This window comes from Lygodium microphyllum, chromosome 3, assembly GCF_053477565.2.
Source record: "Lygodium microphyllum isolate KBCC chromosome 3, Lygodium_microphyllum_v1.1.10, whole genome shotgun sequence".
Taxonomy (NCBI): domain Eukaryota; kingdom Viridiplantae; phylum Streptophyta; class Polypodiopsida; order Schizaeales; family Lygodiaceae; genus Lygodium; species Lygodium microphyllum.
Genome location: NC_141137.1, coordinates 93,089,981 through 93,108,854, shown reverse-complemented (window position 1 = coordinate 93,108,854; position 18,874 = coordinate 93,089,981). Strand labels below are relative to the sequence as shown.

At 39.6% G+C, this 18,874-nt stretch overlaps 1 protein-coding gene across 1 annotated transcript in view; it reads left to right on the top strand.

Moving 5' to 3' along the window:
• Window positions 1–629: 629 nt before the first annotated feature.
• LOC148038619 (pentatricopeptide repeat-containing protein At3g09040, mitochondrial-like) overlaps window positions 630–18,874 on the top strand; it is a 29,414-nt gene continuing 11,169 nt past the window's right edge. The window contains exons 1-7 of the mRNA XM_087675270.1: window positions 630–1,182; window positions 1,286–1,404; window positions 1,599–1,758; window positions 10,037–10,171; window positions 10,340–10,587; window positions 10,701–10,827; window positions 10,931–11,401. Of these exons, the coding sequence (XP_087531396.1) occupies window positions 630–1,182; window positions 1,286–1,404; window positions 1,599–1,758; window positions 10,037–10,171; window positions 10,340–10,587; window positions 10,701–10,827; window positions 10,931–11,401 (1,813 nt within the window). The remainder of the gene's footprint in view (window positions 1,183–1,285; window positions 1,405–1,598; window positions 1,759–10,036; window positions 10,172–10,339; window positions 10,588–10,700; window positions 10,828–10,930; window positions 11,402–18,874) is intronic.

The following is an 18,874-nucleotide window of genomic DNA, read 5'->3' as shown; positions in this document are numbered from 1 at the left end:
TTGTGTTTGCATTTTTTTTCTACGTGCCAATATAGTAGAGAGGGGTTGAATATATTTGTGGGAAGCATAGTGGTGGAGATGTTTGGGAAGATTTGCTTAGTTTCAGAAGCACTAGAAGATCGATTACCATCTACCTTGGATCTTGTAATGGAGATGAAGAGGAAGAAGAAAGACTGAGCTTGTACATTCAAACTTTGCAAGGGGTTGTTGTTCATAGTCTTAAGGGGCACAAAGATATTGTGTATTATGTGGCCTATTCAAGGGATGGTAAAAGATTTGCATCAGGAGGAGCGGACAAGACAGTGATTACCTAGATTTATAAAGCCTCGGGCATAGACCTGGTCAGATTTGCTAGTAGATCAATGAACTGCATTGGCAATCAATTTGTTAATAATGCAAATATATGCTGAAAGTATAAATCAAGTGAAGGCCATTTTGCAGCATATGTGGAACATGGCCTTGGTGATGAGGCACTGAAATGTTCTCAACAAATACAACTTGAAGGTTGCAGCCCTGATCCCATCACATTTGTTTCCATCTTGAAGGCATCTAGTATCATAGGAGCTCTAGAAACAGGTTATCAAATATATAGAGAAGTAATTACTAGGGGGTTTGGAACATATGTGTACATGGGCAGCACACTGGTAGACATGTACATCAATTGTGGATCACTGGCAGAGGCATGCCAAATTTTTTATGCACTACCTATTCGAGATGTAGTTGTGTGGTCTGCATTGATTGTAGGATATGCTCAACATGGTCTCAATGAGGAAGTACTGGAATGTTTCCAACGTCTACAACTGGATGGTATTTCTGCAGATGCTGTCACATTTATTATCTACTTGAAAGCATGTGGCAGTAGAGAAGCCATAAAAGCAAGTCGAGAGATCCATGCTGAGATCAGGAAATCGGGATTAGAAACATATCTTTTAATAGAAAACACGTTGATAGACATGTATGGCAGATGTGGCTTGTATGCAGAAGGGCGGAAAGTCTTTGACAAACTGCTTATTAAAGACATTGTCTCATGGACTGTAATGAGAAAGGCATATGTTGATAACCATGAGGGCAATTTGGCTTTACAATGTTTTGAGGAAATGAAAGAGCAGGGTATATCTATGGATACTGTCTTAGTTGTTCTCTGGTTAAAAGCTTGTGATACTACTCAAGCCTTGGAGACAGGTCAAGAAATACATGTAGAGTTGAGGAAATCAGGGCTAGAAAAAAAACATTTTTGTTGGTAACACATTGATTGGCATGTATGGGAAGTGTGGATGAGTTGCAGAAGGACGAGAGGTGTCTGATCAGTTGCCTGTTCAAGATGCAGTGTCATGGGCTGCATTGGTTGCATCTTATGCTCAGCATGGGCTTGGTGAAGAAATTTTAGATTGTTTTAAACAAATGGTAAGGGAAGGTGTGTCTGTGGGTGCCATTACTTTGCTCTTTGTTTGAGAGATTATGCCACCTTAGGAGCTTTAGATATGGTCCGAGAACTCCATGTAGAGATATACAAAAGGGGACTGGATGAAGAGCTTCATGTTGGCAACACACTTGTGACTTTGTACAGCAGTTGTGGCTTGTTTACAAAATCATGGCAGGTGTTCAGCAAGCTTCCACTTCAAGACATAGTTTCATGGAATGTACTTATCACAGGAATTACTGGAGGTGGGTGGAGAATTGTTGAAAATGGTGAAACAGGGGAGATGGCTATTGTGAAAGGAGGCCACTTTTCTCGGGGAAAAAGGGGAGGAGCGCAGTGTATGGAAAAAAAAATCCTGAAGAAAAAGGAGGGAATGGGAAAAACAGGGGGTTTTAGGAACTGTACTCTACCTACGATTAGAAAGAAAAAGGACAGACAACTCAAGAAGAAAGATAGGCAACCAAGGGAGGCTTTATTGGCACAAGAGCAGAGCATATTCAGTACCCTGCATCTATGCATGGAAGGGAAAAAGGGTGCATATTACTGAACCAAGATGGAAGGATCTGAAGCCTAAAGATTTTTCTGCTGTATATTCTGATATAGCTGAAACACTTGCAGAATTATTGATACACCATTCTATGTGATGGAGTATGTGAAAGGGCGCAGATGTACGAGTAGCTGTTGATGAAGTCGACACTTAGGGCCGTGAAGAAGGCGCACGACGAGTTGGCCATCAGCAGCACCATCCACACCACCATCAGGAGGAAACCGAACGCCCTGTGGCTTAGCCTAATGTGCAGAATTCAGGCAACCCATACACTGGATCGAACCCCTATAATAGTTTCAGAAAACTGATTGCGTCATTTGCATAACCAATGGGTTAACATGGGCTGGCAGACGATGATGGCTTGACATGACTGTTAGCTCTACATCAAATGCATCCTTATGAAAACAAATATATATATTGAGACAGTGTAGACACTCTAAGGACTTCTCCGTGACATGAGCCACAAAAACATCAGATCACTCTATACTGATCATGTCTGGCAGATGGCTCTGAACAATGTCACTACTTCAAGGTTTGCATCCAAAAGGAACTATTGACATGAAAAAATACTAATCATCAGTTGCTTCAAGATACTACCCAGACTTGGCAGCTTCAATAGCATATTCTAGGTTATCATAAAGAGGTCCAGCTACATAAACACCCTGTCATCTTACCCTCAATATACATCCCTTTACGACTGCTAAATATTGGAATCTCTAGCTGATAACCATCAAGTTGTACATGGACATTGTGCTCTTTAGGAATGCACCCAAAGTAATTGAGAGTTATGGTAATTGAGGATCAGAAGCTATAGGAGGAAGTAGTTGCTATATTTCTGAGTGACTTTGATTGTTGCTTGAGCTGTAATGCCATTTCTGACAGTTGTGAAAAGTCTTTAGCTATGGGAAATTTTTAGATTGAGATAGGTGTAACAGTGACATGAATTTTATTGTCATCTTCCCAATCTTTTCTAACACCTAAGAAAGGAAGTGCCTGCATTCAAAGACCTTCGGAATTGAGAAATCTTCTATCTTGGAATTTTTCAAGAACCTCTGTGGTCACGACTTTGCTTTCAAAACCCTTTGACATCTTTGGTGAACCCGACGTGAAAGCATCGCATAAATTTCAAGATGGGAGATACTTCAGTATCAATTTCAGCCTCTTCTACAATTCCTGCTTTGTCCTCTACTTCTGCTCCATCATTGACTGCTGCTTCAAGTACTTCAACGGATGATTTAAAGCAGATTTTGTAGAATATGTCTATGTATATGCAGCTTCAAAATCAGCAGACACAATTGTATATGTAGCAGCAACAGTAGTTGCATCAACAATAGTTGTCTTAGCAAAGGCAACTATATTCGGAGCAAGAGAATGCAATTAGTGCGACTAAGGCGATCGAAGCAGTTGAAAATGAGAAGAAGCTATTTGATGGCTGTAATGTATCAGCTTATTTGAAGACGTATGAGATCAAGATGGGATTTTTTAGAGTACCAATAGGACTTATGAGTAAGTATTTCCTTCACCTTGTCACACTTGCCTTGAGGGCAAAAATGACTGATCTTTTCCTTCAAAATTTGCATTGGCAAGATTTTAAGAAGGCCCTGAAAGAGGAGTATTTTCTTGAGGACTTTGGGATGGCTATACGGCGATCATTTCGAGAATGGGTCTACATGCTAGCTGCTTCAAAATTGATACGAGAATTTGAAGAGAGGTATAGTCAGTTTGATACTATTGAACAAAGAGCATTGGATGTTGAGAAAGTTGAGCTTTTCTTGCAAGCTACAAATCCTACTCTTTAGGAAGAATTAGGAGAGCTTCTTGAGGATCGCATGAAGCCTATGGGTCTTAAAATGGATTGGCAAGATGCCTAGGATGCAGTCTCGACGTTGACCAAGAGGAGGATATGGAAGACCCACCTACAGAATGGATCTATGACACTGACACCATCTTCTGCTCCTATGCCTGCTTCTATCCCTGTTATTTCTTCTCTTCCTCAGCCAGTTACTTGGCCTATGCCAGTGCCTACTGTTTCTACTCCTCTTGTTCCTCCTATTCCAAGACCGATGTCGGTCGGCTCCTTCTGCTCCAAAACCATCCACTCCGTCGGTGCATTCCTCTCTTGATGACATAATCAAAGGCATAACGGATTTGACAGTGGAGTCAGTTAAAGCAGAATTGGTGGGAAAATTGAAAGAGCAGTTTGCTTTGAGTGCGCCTACTATTTCTTCTAGTGATCCTACTGCACTTAAGAGTGCTCCTAGTGCACCTAGGAGAGATCGAAGATGTATTTGGTGTGATAGTACGGACCATCAGCATTGCAGGGATTGTGAATCTTTTCAGTATGCAAGGAGGAAGAATTTAGTATTTTGGGGACAAGATGGCAAGATCTAGTTGACTAAAACAGGAGCTCCACTTGCTACCAATTTTGGGAAAGGCGGAATGAAGAAATTAGTGGATGATATGGCTGCGCGTACTTCTTATGTGGCAGCTAGAGGAGATGCCTCTGCATATGGAGTCCAGGTTAAGAAAGAATCAAAGAACTAGTCAGCATTATGGACTTATGCTATGGAGATGGCAAACAAAGGGAAAATTCACCAGACTATTTTGACTAGTGTAGGTTCTAGCATCAGATCCGAGATAGGTCGGGATTCGCCTATTGACAGGTACACTATTTATGCGTACTTGGCCAAGTTTCAAGGAGCAGATGTACTTGTTGAGGAGAAGCGTAAGAGGGATGAAGAGAATCCAAATGCAGCTAAAAAGACTAGAGGGGGTGAGTTTGTTACTCCACCTACTGCGTGACCGTCTTTGAGACCAGGGCTAGAACGACAGATGGAAGATGCTCAAAAGAAAGAAAAGAGGCAAGAGCCTAGAGAGAGAAAGCAGCTAGGGTTTAGATTGATGTCCGATATTGAGACATCTACGAACATGAAGAAAATCTTTAATGATAAGATACTTGGCAGTGAGGTGACTTTTACTATTTCTGAGGTTTTGGGCATCTCGAAAAGAGAGTTTCAAGATCAGTTCCAAGAAGCTTTGAAGAGGAAAAGACATGCATTGCCTACTACTGATTCACAAGGAGTTTTGATTGGGGAGTTGGATGAGGATGAGGATGAGGTTATGGTTGAGAATGCTTCTATTTTTCCGCAGACAGAGAAGAGGGTTCAGCCTATGCATTATGCTAAAACTGATGAGCCTATCTTGGTACCGCATAGTCATTTTTCGCGGAGTCATTGGGCTAGGAAAACTACAGAAATAATGGTAAAAATTGGATAGAAATAGGTGCCTTATGTTGCTTTGGTGGATCATGGTTCAGAGATTAATCTCATAGTTCGTGGAGTTTATGAAAGTAATAGATGGCCTATGGATGCAGAGCATGGATGGCATATGAGAGCCGCCAACAACACTGTAGGTGATTTATATGCTGCGTGTCCCAGTGTCAGGATTTCTATTGGAGATGTAGAGGAGGATTTCCATTTCTTTGTGCAGGATTCATGCTCTTACCCCATAATTCTTGGACAGCCATTCATCACTGAGATGCGCATGGAGACAAAAGTAATGGATGATGGATCTGCTTATGTACGGATTCGTAGTAAAGATGGTATGAGAGCAGTTCAGTTTATGACTATGTGTGTAAACCATGCAAGAAATAGGAGTACTCTTCGAGATGCACCTTTGCCCACTGTGAGCGATTTGGGTTTTCATTAGGTACCACTATTCCGCGAGACGATGGTGGTATAGAGCAAAGGAGATTGGAGTTCTTGCCTCCTGGCAGCAGTGTTTTCTCCTCCAGCTTTATTGGAATTTCAGCAAATAGTTCGATGAGTTATCAGAAGATTTCTAAGTTGCCTAGAGTTGCCAGGAAATACATATGCAGATAGGAGAAAATTTTGAAAAATGCAGGTATTTTAGAGGATGATGAGCATATAGATGGGATGTATGATAGTATGGTTTGTGCAGATACAATGACAGAGATGGAAAATATGCTGAAAACTAATATGCAGAGTTGTCACAGTAATGTATTAGTGCAGTCCCTAGATATGTTTCATGAAATTTCAGATTTTGTGTCACAGATAGAGTCAGAGGCTGAGGTGACTCAGCAAAATGTGTTGAGTACTAAATAAATTCAGCAAACAGAGTTTCTGGCTGATTATGATCAGCCTATAGAGATGCAGAGGGCTGAAAACTTTCAGCCAACAGAGTTTACTGCTGAAATATTTCAGCATCTCGAGTTTAGGGTTGTTCTTATGCGGTCAATAAAGCAGAGGGCTAAGGATATTCAGCCACTAAAGTGCAGATACAGCAAGATTTGAGTAATGCAAAGGATCATAATGAAGTCAGGGTTGACACGAAATACAAGACTGTAGATAAGAAGGTGAAGCCGGTAGCTGTACCGCTTCCACTTGACAGTGATCATCAAATAGAGAGGGCTACCAAACAACCAATTTTTGAGGAATCCAGAGCATATAGGCCATACATTTTCAGCTAGAGACTCTTGCTAAATTAAAAATTATAAATGGTGATTTCTTGCTACCCACAGAGAAGCAATGCTTTCAAGATATGCTTGAGCGACATGGAAGGGGGTTTGCTTTTTTCTCGCATGATATTGGATGTGTGAATCCGGATATTATTGCTCCTATGGTGATCTTTACTATTCCTCATATTCCATGGAACCTCCGACCTATTCCACTGCCTAACGCACACCTGCCAAAGTTAATTGACTTGTTGAATGAGAAAATCAGGATGGGAATCCTAGAGCCATCATCTGCACCATACTCAAACATGTGGTTTACGGTTCCAAAGAAGAATGGTACTCTTTGATTTATACAGGACATGCAGCCAGTAAACAGAGTTACTATCAGGAATGTTGGTATAGGTCTAGTTGTGGATGAGTTTGCAGAAGCATTTGCTAGATGTGCCATCTATTCTTTAGGTGATTTGTATTTGAGATATGATCAGTTTCAGCTGGCTTTGGAAAGCAGGGACATAACCACTATGAGAACTCCTATTGGGCTTGTCAGGATGTGTACCTTGCCTCAAGGTGCCACTAATTCTGTTGCGCATATGATGAATGCCATGCATAAGGTCCTTTGTGAGTACATACCTCAGCTTACCATGCCTTTCTTGGATGATGTGCGCATTAAGGGGTGTGCAGAAGAAGAGAAGAATGAGAGTCTAAATGAGCAGGGATGCAGATACTTTGTGGCTCATCATATTTCATCTTGTGAAAAGATTTTGGCCAGGTTAGAAGAAGTGAACTTGACACTATCAAGGCAAAAATCTATTTTTGGAGTAAATGAGGTCGTCATTGTTGGACATATGTGTGGGTATTATGGCAGGAAACCTTCAACTGAGAAGGTGAATGCTATAGGCAAGATTACGGAGTATTGTTCTACCACCTCAGAGGTATAGAGATTCATTGGAGCTATGTGTTTTACATGATTTGGATACCCCATTTTGCACACATAGCAGATTGTTTATATCAGCTGCTTTGAAAGGGGCAGAAATTTTATTGGGATGAGAGCCACACTAGAGCCATGCAGAAATTGAAGAAGTTATTGCAGATTGCTCCTACTCTCAGGAAAGCAGATTATAATTGCGAAAGGCCTATTGTATTGACAGTTGACACTAGTCCAATTGGTATAGGTTGGGCTGTGGGTCAAGATGATGCAAATGGAAATAGGTATACTATTCGGTTTAGGGCAAAAGTCCTAAATGAGAGACAGAGGAGGTATCCGCAAATCAAGAGGGAATTACTGGGAATTGTTATGACTCTCAAATGTGACAAGGAGTACTTTATTGGAGCCTCAGTTGTGGTAGAGACAGATTGCTTGCCATTGATAGGTATGATTACGAGTTGCTCTACTTCGGATATAGCTATGCTAAGATGGATTGCATACATCAAGTCATTAAATCCAGAATTTAAACACATAGCAGGGAAGGATAATCCAGTGGTAGATATGCTGTCTAGAGCCAAATATGATGATGAGGAGACACTACTTGCAGAAGAGGATGATGCAGAAATTTCAGCTGCTATGGTTGATCATGTTTGTCATGTCTATGATATTGTGACTTTCATAGAAGAATCTATGTTGGAGATTGGTTGCAAATTGGTAAGTATCTTAGTACACTAATCAAAAGAGATAAATGGATAGATGAAGAGTTCAAGAAGATCAAAAGAAAAGCCTATGGTTATTTTCTTAAGGACGGATTTCTTCGGAAGCACCCAAAGAAAAGAGGTGGATTACCCTTGCGGGTTGTCTGCGATAAAGAGACCCAATTACATGTGATGAGAGAGTTTCATGAGAGTCCTTGGGCTGTTCATAGAGGAGTGTGGGCTACTTATGAGAAAATCAAGGAGAAATATTGGTGGAAAGGCATGTGCTGTTTCTCACTTTGTAGAGACTATCAGATGTATTGCGTAGTGCGTGATCGAGATGAGCTTCATCCGACCTATCCATTATGCATTCATTACAAGTGGGTAGTTGACTTGGTTACTATGCCTATGGGTCTATGGCAGATGAGGTATATTGTTTTGGCTAGAGAGGATCTTACCAATCATATTGAGGGTAGACCTTTGAGAACGAAGACCACTAGTGCAGTGTGTAAGTTCTTATTGGAAGAAATTTTCTGCAGGTATGGCCGTGTGGGTAAGATCATTGCAGATCGTGGTGAATTGAATGCAGATGAAGCTAGGGAGTTTTTCTCTCAACTAGGAATCAAGTTGGCTCTAACCACAGCATATAATCCAAAGGGAAATGGAAAGAGTGAAAGAGGGCATCCGCTGATAGTGAAAGCATTAGCCAAAGCATGTAGAGGACAGATTGGAGAATGGCCGAGACTTCTACCATTTGCTTTGTGGGCTGATCGTACGACTCACAGTGTTACCACAGGATATATGCCCGCAAAGTTGATGTATGGTCAAAAACCGGTTATGCCGAGTGAGACTTGTGCTTTGACTTGGTCAGTTTTACCTTGGTAGGAGGATTTGATGACAGAGGAGCTTTTAGCTCTTTGGATTCAGCAGTTGGAGAGAAGACCAGAGGATATTCAGCTAGCTATTGACAAATTGAAGGTTGCTAGACTAAGAAATAAGGACAGGTTTGACAACAGGCATCAATTGCGGCCTAGAGCAATAGAAGAGGGAGACTGGGTATTATTCTTTGATAGCAGCCTTGAAAATGAGCATACTCCACTTCGAAAGATGGTTAAAAGATGGTTTGGGCCATATAGACATGTCTTTGATAATGCAACATATGAGCTGACAGAATTGGATGGGACAATGCTTAGAGTGCCTATTGCAGGAAAAAGAATCAAGATTTTCAAGAAAAGAGATCATGAGGATTATGCATTGGAAGAATTTGCAAGAGAAGAGCAATGAGAAGAAAATCCAATAGAAGAGACAAATGATATGACAGATAATCTTACCGATATACTGGAAATACACAATGAAGAGATTGATATGTTCCTGGATCTTGATGATAATGATCATGGATAGTTGGCCCATCTAGAGGATGCGCAGGATCAAAGGGGGTGGATGTCGTACTGCTGCGCATTCGAGGTGTGGAATCCACCAAAAAGTTGTGCGTGTGACATTTGTTACTTTGTACATAATTAGTTGTTGTGTTTGCATTTTTGTTCTGCATGCCAGTATAGTGGAGAGGGGTTTGAAAGTGAATATATTTGTGGGAAGCATAGTGGTGGAGATGTTTTGGAAGTTTGGCTTAGTTTCAGAAGAACTAGAAGATCGATTACCATCTACCTTGGATCTTGCAATGGAGGTGAAGAGGAAGAAGAAAGACTGAGCTTGTACATTCAAACTTTGCAAGGGGTTGTTGTTCATAGTCTTAAGGGGCACAAAGATATCCTGTATTGTGTGGCCTATTCAAGGGATGGTAAAAGATTTGCATCAGGAGGAGCCGACAAGACAGTGATTACCTAGATTTATAAAGCCTTGGGCATAGATTTGGTCAGATTTTCTACTAGATCAGTGAACTGCATTTGCAATCAATTTGTTAATAATGCAAATATATGCTGAAAGTATAAATCAAGTGAAGGCCATTTTGCAGCATATGTGGAACATGGCCTTGGTGATGAGGCACTAAAATGTTCTCAACAAATACAACTTGAAGGTTGCAGCCCTGATCCCATCACATTCGTTTCCATCTTGAAGGCATCTAGTATCATAGGAGCTCCAGAAACAGGTTATCAAATATATAGAGAAGTAATTACTAGGGGATTTGGAATAGATGTATACATGGGCTACACACTGGTAGACATGTACATCAATTGTGGATCACTGGCAGAGACATGCCAAAATTTTTATGCACTACTTGTTCGAGATGCATTTGTGTGGTCTGCATTGATTGCAGGATATGCTGAACATGGTCTCAATGAGAAAGTACTGGAATGTTTCCAACGTCTACAACTGGATGGTATTTCTGCAAATGTTGTCTTATTTATTATCTGCTTGAAAGCATGTGGCAGTAGAGGAGCCATAAAAGCAGGTCGAGAGATCCATGCTGAGATTAGGAAATCGGGATTACAAACATATCTTTTAATAGGAAACACGTTGATAGACATGTATGACAGATGTGGCTTGTATGCAGAGGGGCGGAAAGTGTTTGACAAACTATTAAAGACTTTGTCTCATGGACTGTAATGATAAAGGCATATGTTGATAACCATGAGGGCAATTTGGCTTTATAATGTTTTGAGGAAATGAAAGAGCAGGGTATATCTGTGGATACTATTCTAGTTGTTCTTTGGTTAAAAGCTTGTGATACTACTCAAGCCTTGGAGACAGGTCGAGAAATACATGCAGAGTTGAGGAAATCAAGGCTGGAAAAAAAACATTCTGGTTGGTAACACATTGATTGGTATGTATGGGAAGTGTGGATCAATTGTTGCGGAAGGACGAGAGGTGTATAGGTGTCTGAAACTATTATAGGGGTTCGATCCAGTGTATGGGAAGTGTGGATCAGTTGCAGAAGGACGAGAAATTTTAGATTGTTTTAAACAAATGTGGTGTGTCTGTGGGTGCCATTACTTTGCTCTTTTTTTGAGAGATTATGCCACCTTAGGAGCTTTAGATATAGGCCGAGAACTCCATGTAGAGATATACAAAAGGGGACTGGATGAAGAGCTTCATGTTGGCAATACACTTGTGACTTTGTACAGCAGTTGTGGCTTGTTAACAAAATCAAGGGAGGTGTTCAACAAGCTTCCACTTCAAGACATAGTTTCATGGAATGTACTTATCACAGGAATTACTGGAGGTGGGCGGCGAATTGTTGAAAATGGTGAAACAGGGGAGATGGCTATTGTGGGAGGAGGCCACTTTTCTGGGGGGAAAAAGGGGAGGAGTGCAGTTACGGAAAAAAAAATCCTGAAGAAAAAGGAGGGAACGGGAAAAACAGGGGGTTTTAGTAACTGTACTCTGTCTGCGATTAGACATGAAAAAAGACTGATCATCAGTTGCTTCAAGATAGTACCCAGACTTGGCAGCTTCAACAGCATATTCTATGTCATCATAAAGAGGTCTCACTACATAAACCCCCTGTCACCTTACCCTCAATATACATCCCTTTACGATTGCTAAATATTGGAATCTCTGGCTGACAACCATCAAGTTGTACATGGACATTGTGCTCTTTAGGAATGCACCCAAAGTAACTGAGAGTTATGGTAATTGAGGATCAGAAGCTATAAGAGGAAGCAGCTGCTGTATTTCTGAGTGACTTTGACTGTTGCTTGAGCTGTAATGCCATTTCTGACAGTTGTGAAAAGTCTTCAACTATGGGAATTTTTCAGATTGAGATAGGTATAATAGTGACATGAATTTTATTGTCAACTTCCCAATCTCTTCTAACACCTAAGAAAGTAAGCACCTGCATTTAAAGACCTTCGGAATTGAGGAATCTTCTATCTTGGAATTTTTCAAGAACCTCTGTGGTCGCGACTTTGCTTTGGAAACCCTTCGACAACGTGAAGTCATCAAGTTTGATCGATATGGAGAGGATCCAATTCAATATGGACATGAATTGTATGCTCAATTCAAGGTTGTCATTGACGAATGGACTAGAGCAGAGAATGATGGTATTTCATCTTCATCATTAGCCCCGCAGGAGACCATGATTGATAAAGATGGTATATATGTTCCACCTTCAATTACTTCTTGCTTCAAGAGACCATCTATTATACAAACATCCTCAACAAATGCCTCACATCATCCATCTCTTACATTGAATAGCTCACAATTATCCATGTTGAAGCAGACTCCTTTAGTCTCTACTTTGAAAGATATGGAAGCAATGCAACTTGCTCATGAGTTAGGATATCACAAACATTTGATAAATGGTAGTGCAGCTAAACGTTTTATACAAAATCTACAAAATTTATATTTTTCCAATATACATGATGTAACAAGAAGGCGTTGACTCTATATGGACAAATTTTGACTTTCATAATAGATATATCTCTTACATTAAAGGCTTTTGCATGGCTATGGAATATATGCTTGTTAGAAATTTAAAGTGTTTTATGTAATTACCTTGGTGTTTCTAAACACCACCAATATCAATGAGAGAATCTACTTGATGTTTTTTATTGTTTCAATAATATTAGTTAATTGTGTTGAAATTTCTTATAAAGTGGTTTAAATCCTATTTTGTACTTTATGATAGTCTACTATACAAACATACTCAACAAATGTGGAAGCAATGCAACTTGCTCATGAGTTAGGATATTACAAACATTTCATAAATGGTAGTGTAGCTAAATGTTTTATACAAAATCTACAAAATTTGTATTTTTCCAATATACATGATGTAACAAGAAGGTGCTGACTCTATACGGACTAATTTTGACTTTCATAATAAATATATCCCTTACATTAAAGGATTTTGTATGGCTATGAAATATATGCTTGTTAGAAATTTAAAGTGTTTCATGTACTTACCTTTGTGTTTCTAAACACCACAAATATCAATGAGAGAATCTACTTGATGTTTTTTATTCTTTCAATAACATTAGTTAATTGTGTTGAAGTTTCTTATAAAGTGGTTTAAATCCTATTTTGTACTTTATAACCATCTACTATACAAGCATACTCAACAAATGCCTCCCATCGTCTATCACTTACATTGAACAGCTCACAATTATCCATGTTGAAGCAGACTCCTTTAGTCTCTACTTTGAAAGATATGGAAGCAATGCAACTTGCTCATGAGTTAGGATATCACAAACATTTCATAAATGGTAGTGCAGTTATGTACAAAAGTTGTATTTTTCCAATATACATGATGCAACAAGACAGTGACTTTATATGGACTAATTTTGACTTCCATAGTAAATATATCCCTTACATTAAGGGCTTTTGCATGGCTATAAAATATATGCTTGTTAAAAATTTAAAGTGTTTTGTGTAGTTACCTTGGTGTTTTTAAACGCCACCAATATGAATGAGAGAATCTACTTAATGTTTTTTATTCTTTTAATAACATTAGTTAATTGTGTTGAAATTTCTTAAAAAGTGGTTTAAGTACAATTTTGTACTTTATGTCTTAGCTAACAAATAAGTCTTGATTGATTGTCTATTCCTTTGGAAACACAAACCATTGGTCAAAGGTTAAATCTTTAGTCTTAGAAAAATCATAAACTTCTAGCTTGGTATATAAATCTTTATTTTATGATATGAAAATTCATTTAGCTAGTCAAAGTGTGAGGCTAGTTAATTTTGGCCAAAGTCAATATCCATCTTGTCCATATATTGTCAAGATAGATAGAAATTTTGAATAAAAGATATTTATATATCATGCATATACATACAAAAAATGTAAATGGGGTGAGCAATTATTTGACATACTTGTGTCTATTGGTTTACACAAAAAAAGAACCGTCACATCATAGGTTATCCAAACTTATTACAATATGGTATTAGATCAAGTTATTAAACCACACCTAGTTCATGAAACTTATACATGTCACTTTAAATGATGCTATATCTAAAAGAAAAAACTCGTATCATAATATCTTCAAATCCATAAAATTATAAATTTTGGCCATGATAACATATTTTCATACAATGTTTAAGGCTCTTGTATTCTAAATTCTCTCTCCACTCCATCAAACCTTTGTATTCTTATATTAAACTTGGAAATTTCCTAGGTATATACTAGTTAAGCCTCCTTGATGTTTCCACCACCATACAACATCATATTTTTTTAGTATGCTAGGAAAGATAGAGGTGAAATCCAAATCTCGTAACAACCACATAGCTTACATTCATAATTTAAGCTCTCAAGATGTGTGATCTCATATTTGTAACATACAAAGTGCCCTTTAAAGATAAACATAAACATAGTGCTCTCTTTCATTCACAAAAGTAAGACATTCATTCAAAGTGGAACTTGGGAAATTCCCAAAATCTCTAATATGGTGTTTACAAAATAACTAGCCTTCTTGGCCTTACGAAATAATTCACAAAACAACCATTCAGTAGCATAATGCAAAAATAAACCCTTGATCTTAAGATAACTCTACTAAATCACAAGACCAACCAAGGATAAGGGCTCCTCAAGTCCTATACTAAATGCATCAAGTTATTGGCTAAACCCCTAGCATAAATAGTAAGGGATGTCTAACAAATATGGCGATAAAAAATCCTATGCATCCACGACAAAATAGGAAGGTGCTCCATTTCTATCTAACTCATAACCCAAACTAGCCATCAGCAGCCAAAATAGAACCTATTAGCAAGAAGATCCCAAAGTAGTCCTGGGATAATATTAGAAGTTAATTGTAAGAGCTCCCTTGGACCACAATTGAAAATGACATTGTCAATGAAAGCACAATTGGCTAGGGAATCCACAAAGCAATTCCATCATCAAGGAACTAATTGATAAGTCATCATCTCAAAAATATGCAACATATCCAAGGCTGTATAATGTACATCCATAACATGGGATCCCTCACACTATAGGTCCCATTCAACTGATTGATCACTAATTGTGAGTCACCTTTCACCAATAATTGGCAGATACCACCACATTGGGCTATCTTCAACCCCCTAAACAATGCCTTGTATTCTGCCATATTATTAGTAAAAGAATATCCTAAATATACTCCCATTTTCATAGCAACCCTATGTCGGGGATCTTAAATGACCACACCAACACTCACATGTTTAGCGGGCCCTCTAGAAGCTCTGTCAAAATACAAAGTATAGGCTCAATCTTCAGTGTGATAGGCCACGCCATATTGATTAGCTCATTGGTACTTATGATAATCAAAGTCAAGCTGATAGAGAGGATGTATGCCAGGTACAATCCCTCCTTCCTTGTTAAACTCGATGGAATACTAGTCAAAGTATTTCAATAATGGTGGTAGTAGACCTTAATCTCCTATGTGAAAGAATTGTCTTGCTACTCAATAACTTGATAACCTTTACTCCACCAAATCACTCGACCTTGGTGCTAATGTTGCTCTAGAGCTTGCTCAGGCCCCTCGCCATGCAAGCGGACAATTCAAGGGGGGAAGGATTCCCTCCCCTTCCCTATTTAAAGAGGGAAGGCCGCAGGGTTGAAGGAGAGGAAGGACGGAAGGAGATACGCCGCCGCCCTGCTTCGAGTGGTGCTGCCACATGATGCTGTCGCCATCACCGCCGCTTGCACTCCATTTTCCCCCCATTTCGATGCCGCCAAGATTCTTCCCTCCCCCCACGTGGCTCCTAAAACCCCCACAGAAGCTTCAAGAAGCTTCTTGAAGCTTCTAAGGGGGACCACCTCAAGCCCCCCTTCCTGTGCTTTTTCCCTTTCACCCCCCCTCCTCGGTTTTCTTAAAACCCTTTTCACCCCCCTCATATCCCTTCTACTCCATAAATTCCCCCCCCCCTCCCCCGGGTTTTTAAAACCCTCAAGTTCCCCTTCCTATACCCTTCCTTACCCTTTTATCCCCTCCCGGTTCTAACCTTTAGAAACCCTTTGCCCCCCTAGCATCCCTCGAAAGCCACCTTAGCCCATTTCCCTTGACCTCAAAACCCCTTAATCCCCCGTGCCTAAATCCATAAGTCCCATCTTGTGTTGAAACCCCATGTTTTTCCCCTCATATTTCTTTTTTTAAATACACTCTAAGCCTTTCTAAACGCGGTGTTCCCTTTTACTTACATGCCTTTTTCCCCATACTATAAACCCTTGTGTTATCTTTCAAAATTTCCCCCTAGGTTTGAAAAACCCCTAAGTCCTTTCACTCCAGTGCCCAAAAGATCTCCCAAGGGCTTTCATAGATGTTTGTGAAATCACACTCACACATAACCTTTCACCATGATTATATCCTATAGACCCTTTTTCTCTAAAGCTTTATAAACCCTTTCCCTCTCTGAAGAAGCTAAGATTTTAGAGGTTTTATTATCCCTCCTCGTGGTCAACCTTTTGGAACGACTCCTTGCCTTGAAAGAGAGACGGTGGAAATTTGAAAGAAAGAGTAAAAGCTGCCTTCACATTCGAACTGCGATGCCGCCTAAGAAAGTCCAAGGAGTAGCTGCGGGAGGGTCATCTCCCGGTATCCATGTGGATATCTCACCCAAAAACCAGGTTTTTTTTCTTCTTGGTTTTATATCGGTTTTAAGACAATCATGCAAAAGATGAATTGTTAGGGATAAGATATATTTTTTCGAGTTGTTTATGATGAAGGAGTTTAGTTTAATTGAAAAAATGATATTGTATAGAACATAGTTTCCTTCGAGTAGCATCATGCATCACAACGAATTACAAGCAAGATTATCTACTTACTATAATAGTATTTTTCGGTTAAGTCTTAAAGGTATAAAAACTGCATGTTACACCATTAAACCCTATTCTTTTTTGCAACGAATCATCATAGAAGATGAAATTCATGAAAGGATTCGTACGTTGCTTGAAATTCTAGGAAGTTATCATTGCTAACTGCATATCTTAGCAAGGAATAGATTGTTATTTGGCATGAGTTTTGTTTGCAAGGAAAAAGGAGGATTAATTGAATTTACCTAACCTCAAAGCATTAAATTTTAGGACTGACAAATCAATTGTCACAAGGATAACAACTCATGTCAAGGTGATCTCAATATTACCTCCTAAAAGATAAACGAATTAATGTAAACTTAGAAATACTTATGCTGCGAAATATGCCTTGGGAATGACTTAAAGACCAAGAAATGTTTATACCTTAAACATTTGACTATCTTCCTGATTGTAGGGTCAATAAATTCGTAAATGTAAAAGAACTAGGGTTTGTCCTTGAGGTTCTTAAAAAGAGACCCTAGGTCCGACAAATGTCAGCTTAAAGAAACTAAAATGGATTATTTCATCGTATATTACGATGCAGGACTTGCGCAGCAAGTACGAAGTCATATAGTCTTGTGATTGATTCACAAGAAGGAAGGTTAAATACCCTCAACAAGGATGGCGGATCCTTACGCAAGTTATCTTGCAAAAGGATGTATTCTTTGATATCCTTCTAAATAAGGAAAGTTAAAAAACCAGAAACCAAAGTATCCAATGAACTTTAGGGTTGACTAAGTTGGGTTAATAAGATACGCCCTAACCCAGAATATAAGGGATCTTGCCAAGTTGCAAGACACCTTGGAACGAGTGCTGATGCATTCGAAAGGGAAAGAATCATTCCTTAGCAGTTTGCCAAACAACAAGGTCGATTAATGGAAATGTTTGTGCTTGCTAGAGATTTTAGAGCACTGTTTGATTTATGATTTACAAATTAAAAGAATACCTATACTTCAGGTTGAAGGCCTGAAGGGAGAGGCAGTTTCAGTTACCCCCAGTGCCTCCCTAACCCTAACCAAGGGGGTTGTTGACCGCGCTGGGAATGTGGATCGAACCCGCCACAAGAGGTCTCTCCGTTGAGCTCTACTTGGAGCAGGAGGACGCTTGGGTGCTAGGGGGGCTCAAGCCGTAAATCCCTTGCCTTTCGGGTCCTGCACAAGAGGCTAACGTGACCGGGATTGGATCTCGAGGCCCGCATACTAGTCTACAGGCGCAAGCTTGGAATAGTGATTAGTGTGGATTACTGGATAGCCTTCGGGCGGATTATGGACAAGCCTACAGGCGGAACTCCTTGTATTTCAAAGATAAAAATGATGATATGTTAATAAAGAACTTGTTTGATATTGTTTTTCTATGTCACGTGATAAGATTACGTGAAGGAACCAGTGCTTAACGGATTAATTAAAGAAGCTGATTGTTACATGTCAAATTAATGTGTTAGATAATTACATAACTAAAACAAATTGAGGAAAGTGCAGAGGATGGGCCATAGGTCGGTCCTATGGTTGGGTGGTCCTGGTTAGCTGGGAACTTTTCTCAAAGAACAGCGGGATGATTGTCTAAGGACACGAACAACAAAAGCGTTGACCTAGAGTGATAACTTAACCAATTTATGCTGTTTTAGGGGAACGGAATGGGACTATGCCTTATCGTAGAGAGGTTGAGCTTTGCATCCCTCTCATTTCCCATTCTCCTTGAACCAAGTGCAATGTGAATCCGCTTCGGACCTGGCGTTTTTGCATAAAATAGTTTGCTTGGGTCTGACGCTAGTTGCTGTTAGGTAATGACCAATCAAGAAAACCCTAATTCCGGTCGATCCTAAGTGGGAACGGCTAGGATACTTCCGCTACGTGGCAGACGTGGAAAGACCTAGATCGCAAATCCCGTAACATTCCATGGGAGTGCCGGGCGGAGCTTTCTAGACATTCTTTTCGATGGACTGCTAAGACGTGTCCTGGATGATACTAGTGGACACGTTACATCTTGAGAGGGTTGGATTTTATGATCCAAGTACACTTGAGTAAGACTGCACTGAATGATCTAGATGTAGCTATGTCAACAATAGAGGGAGTCAAGTCAAGAATTTAGGCT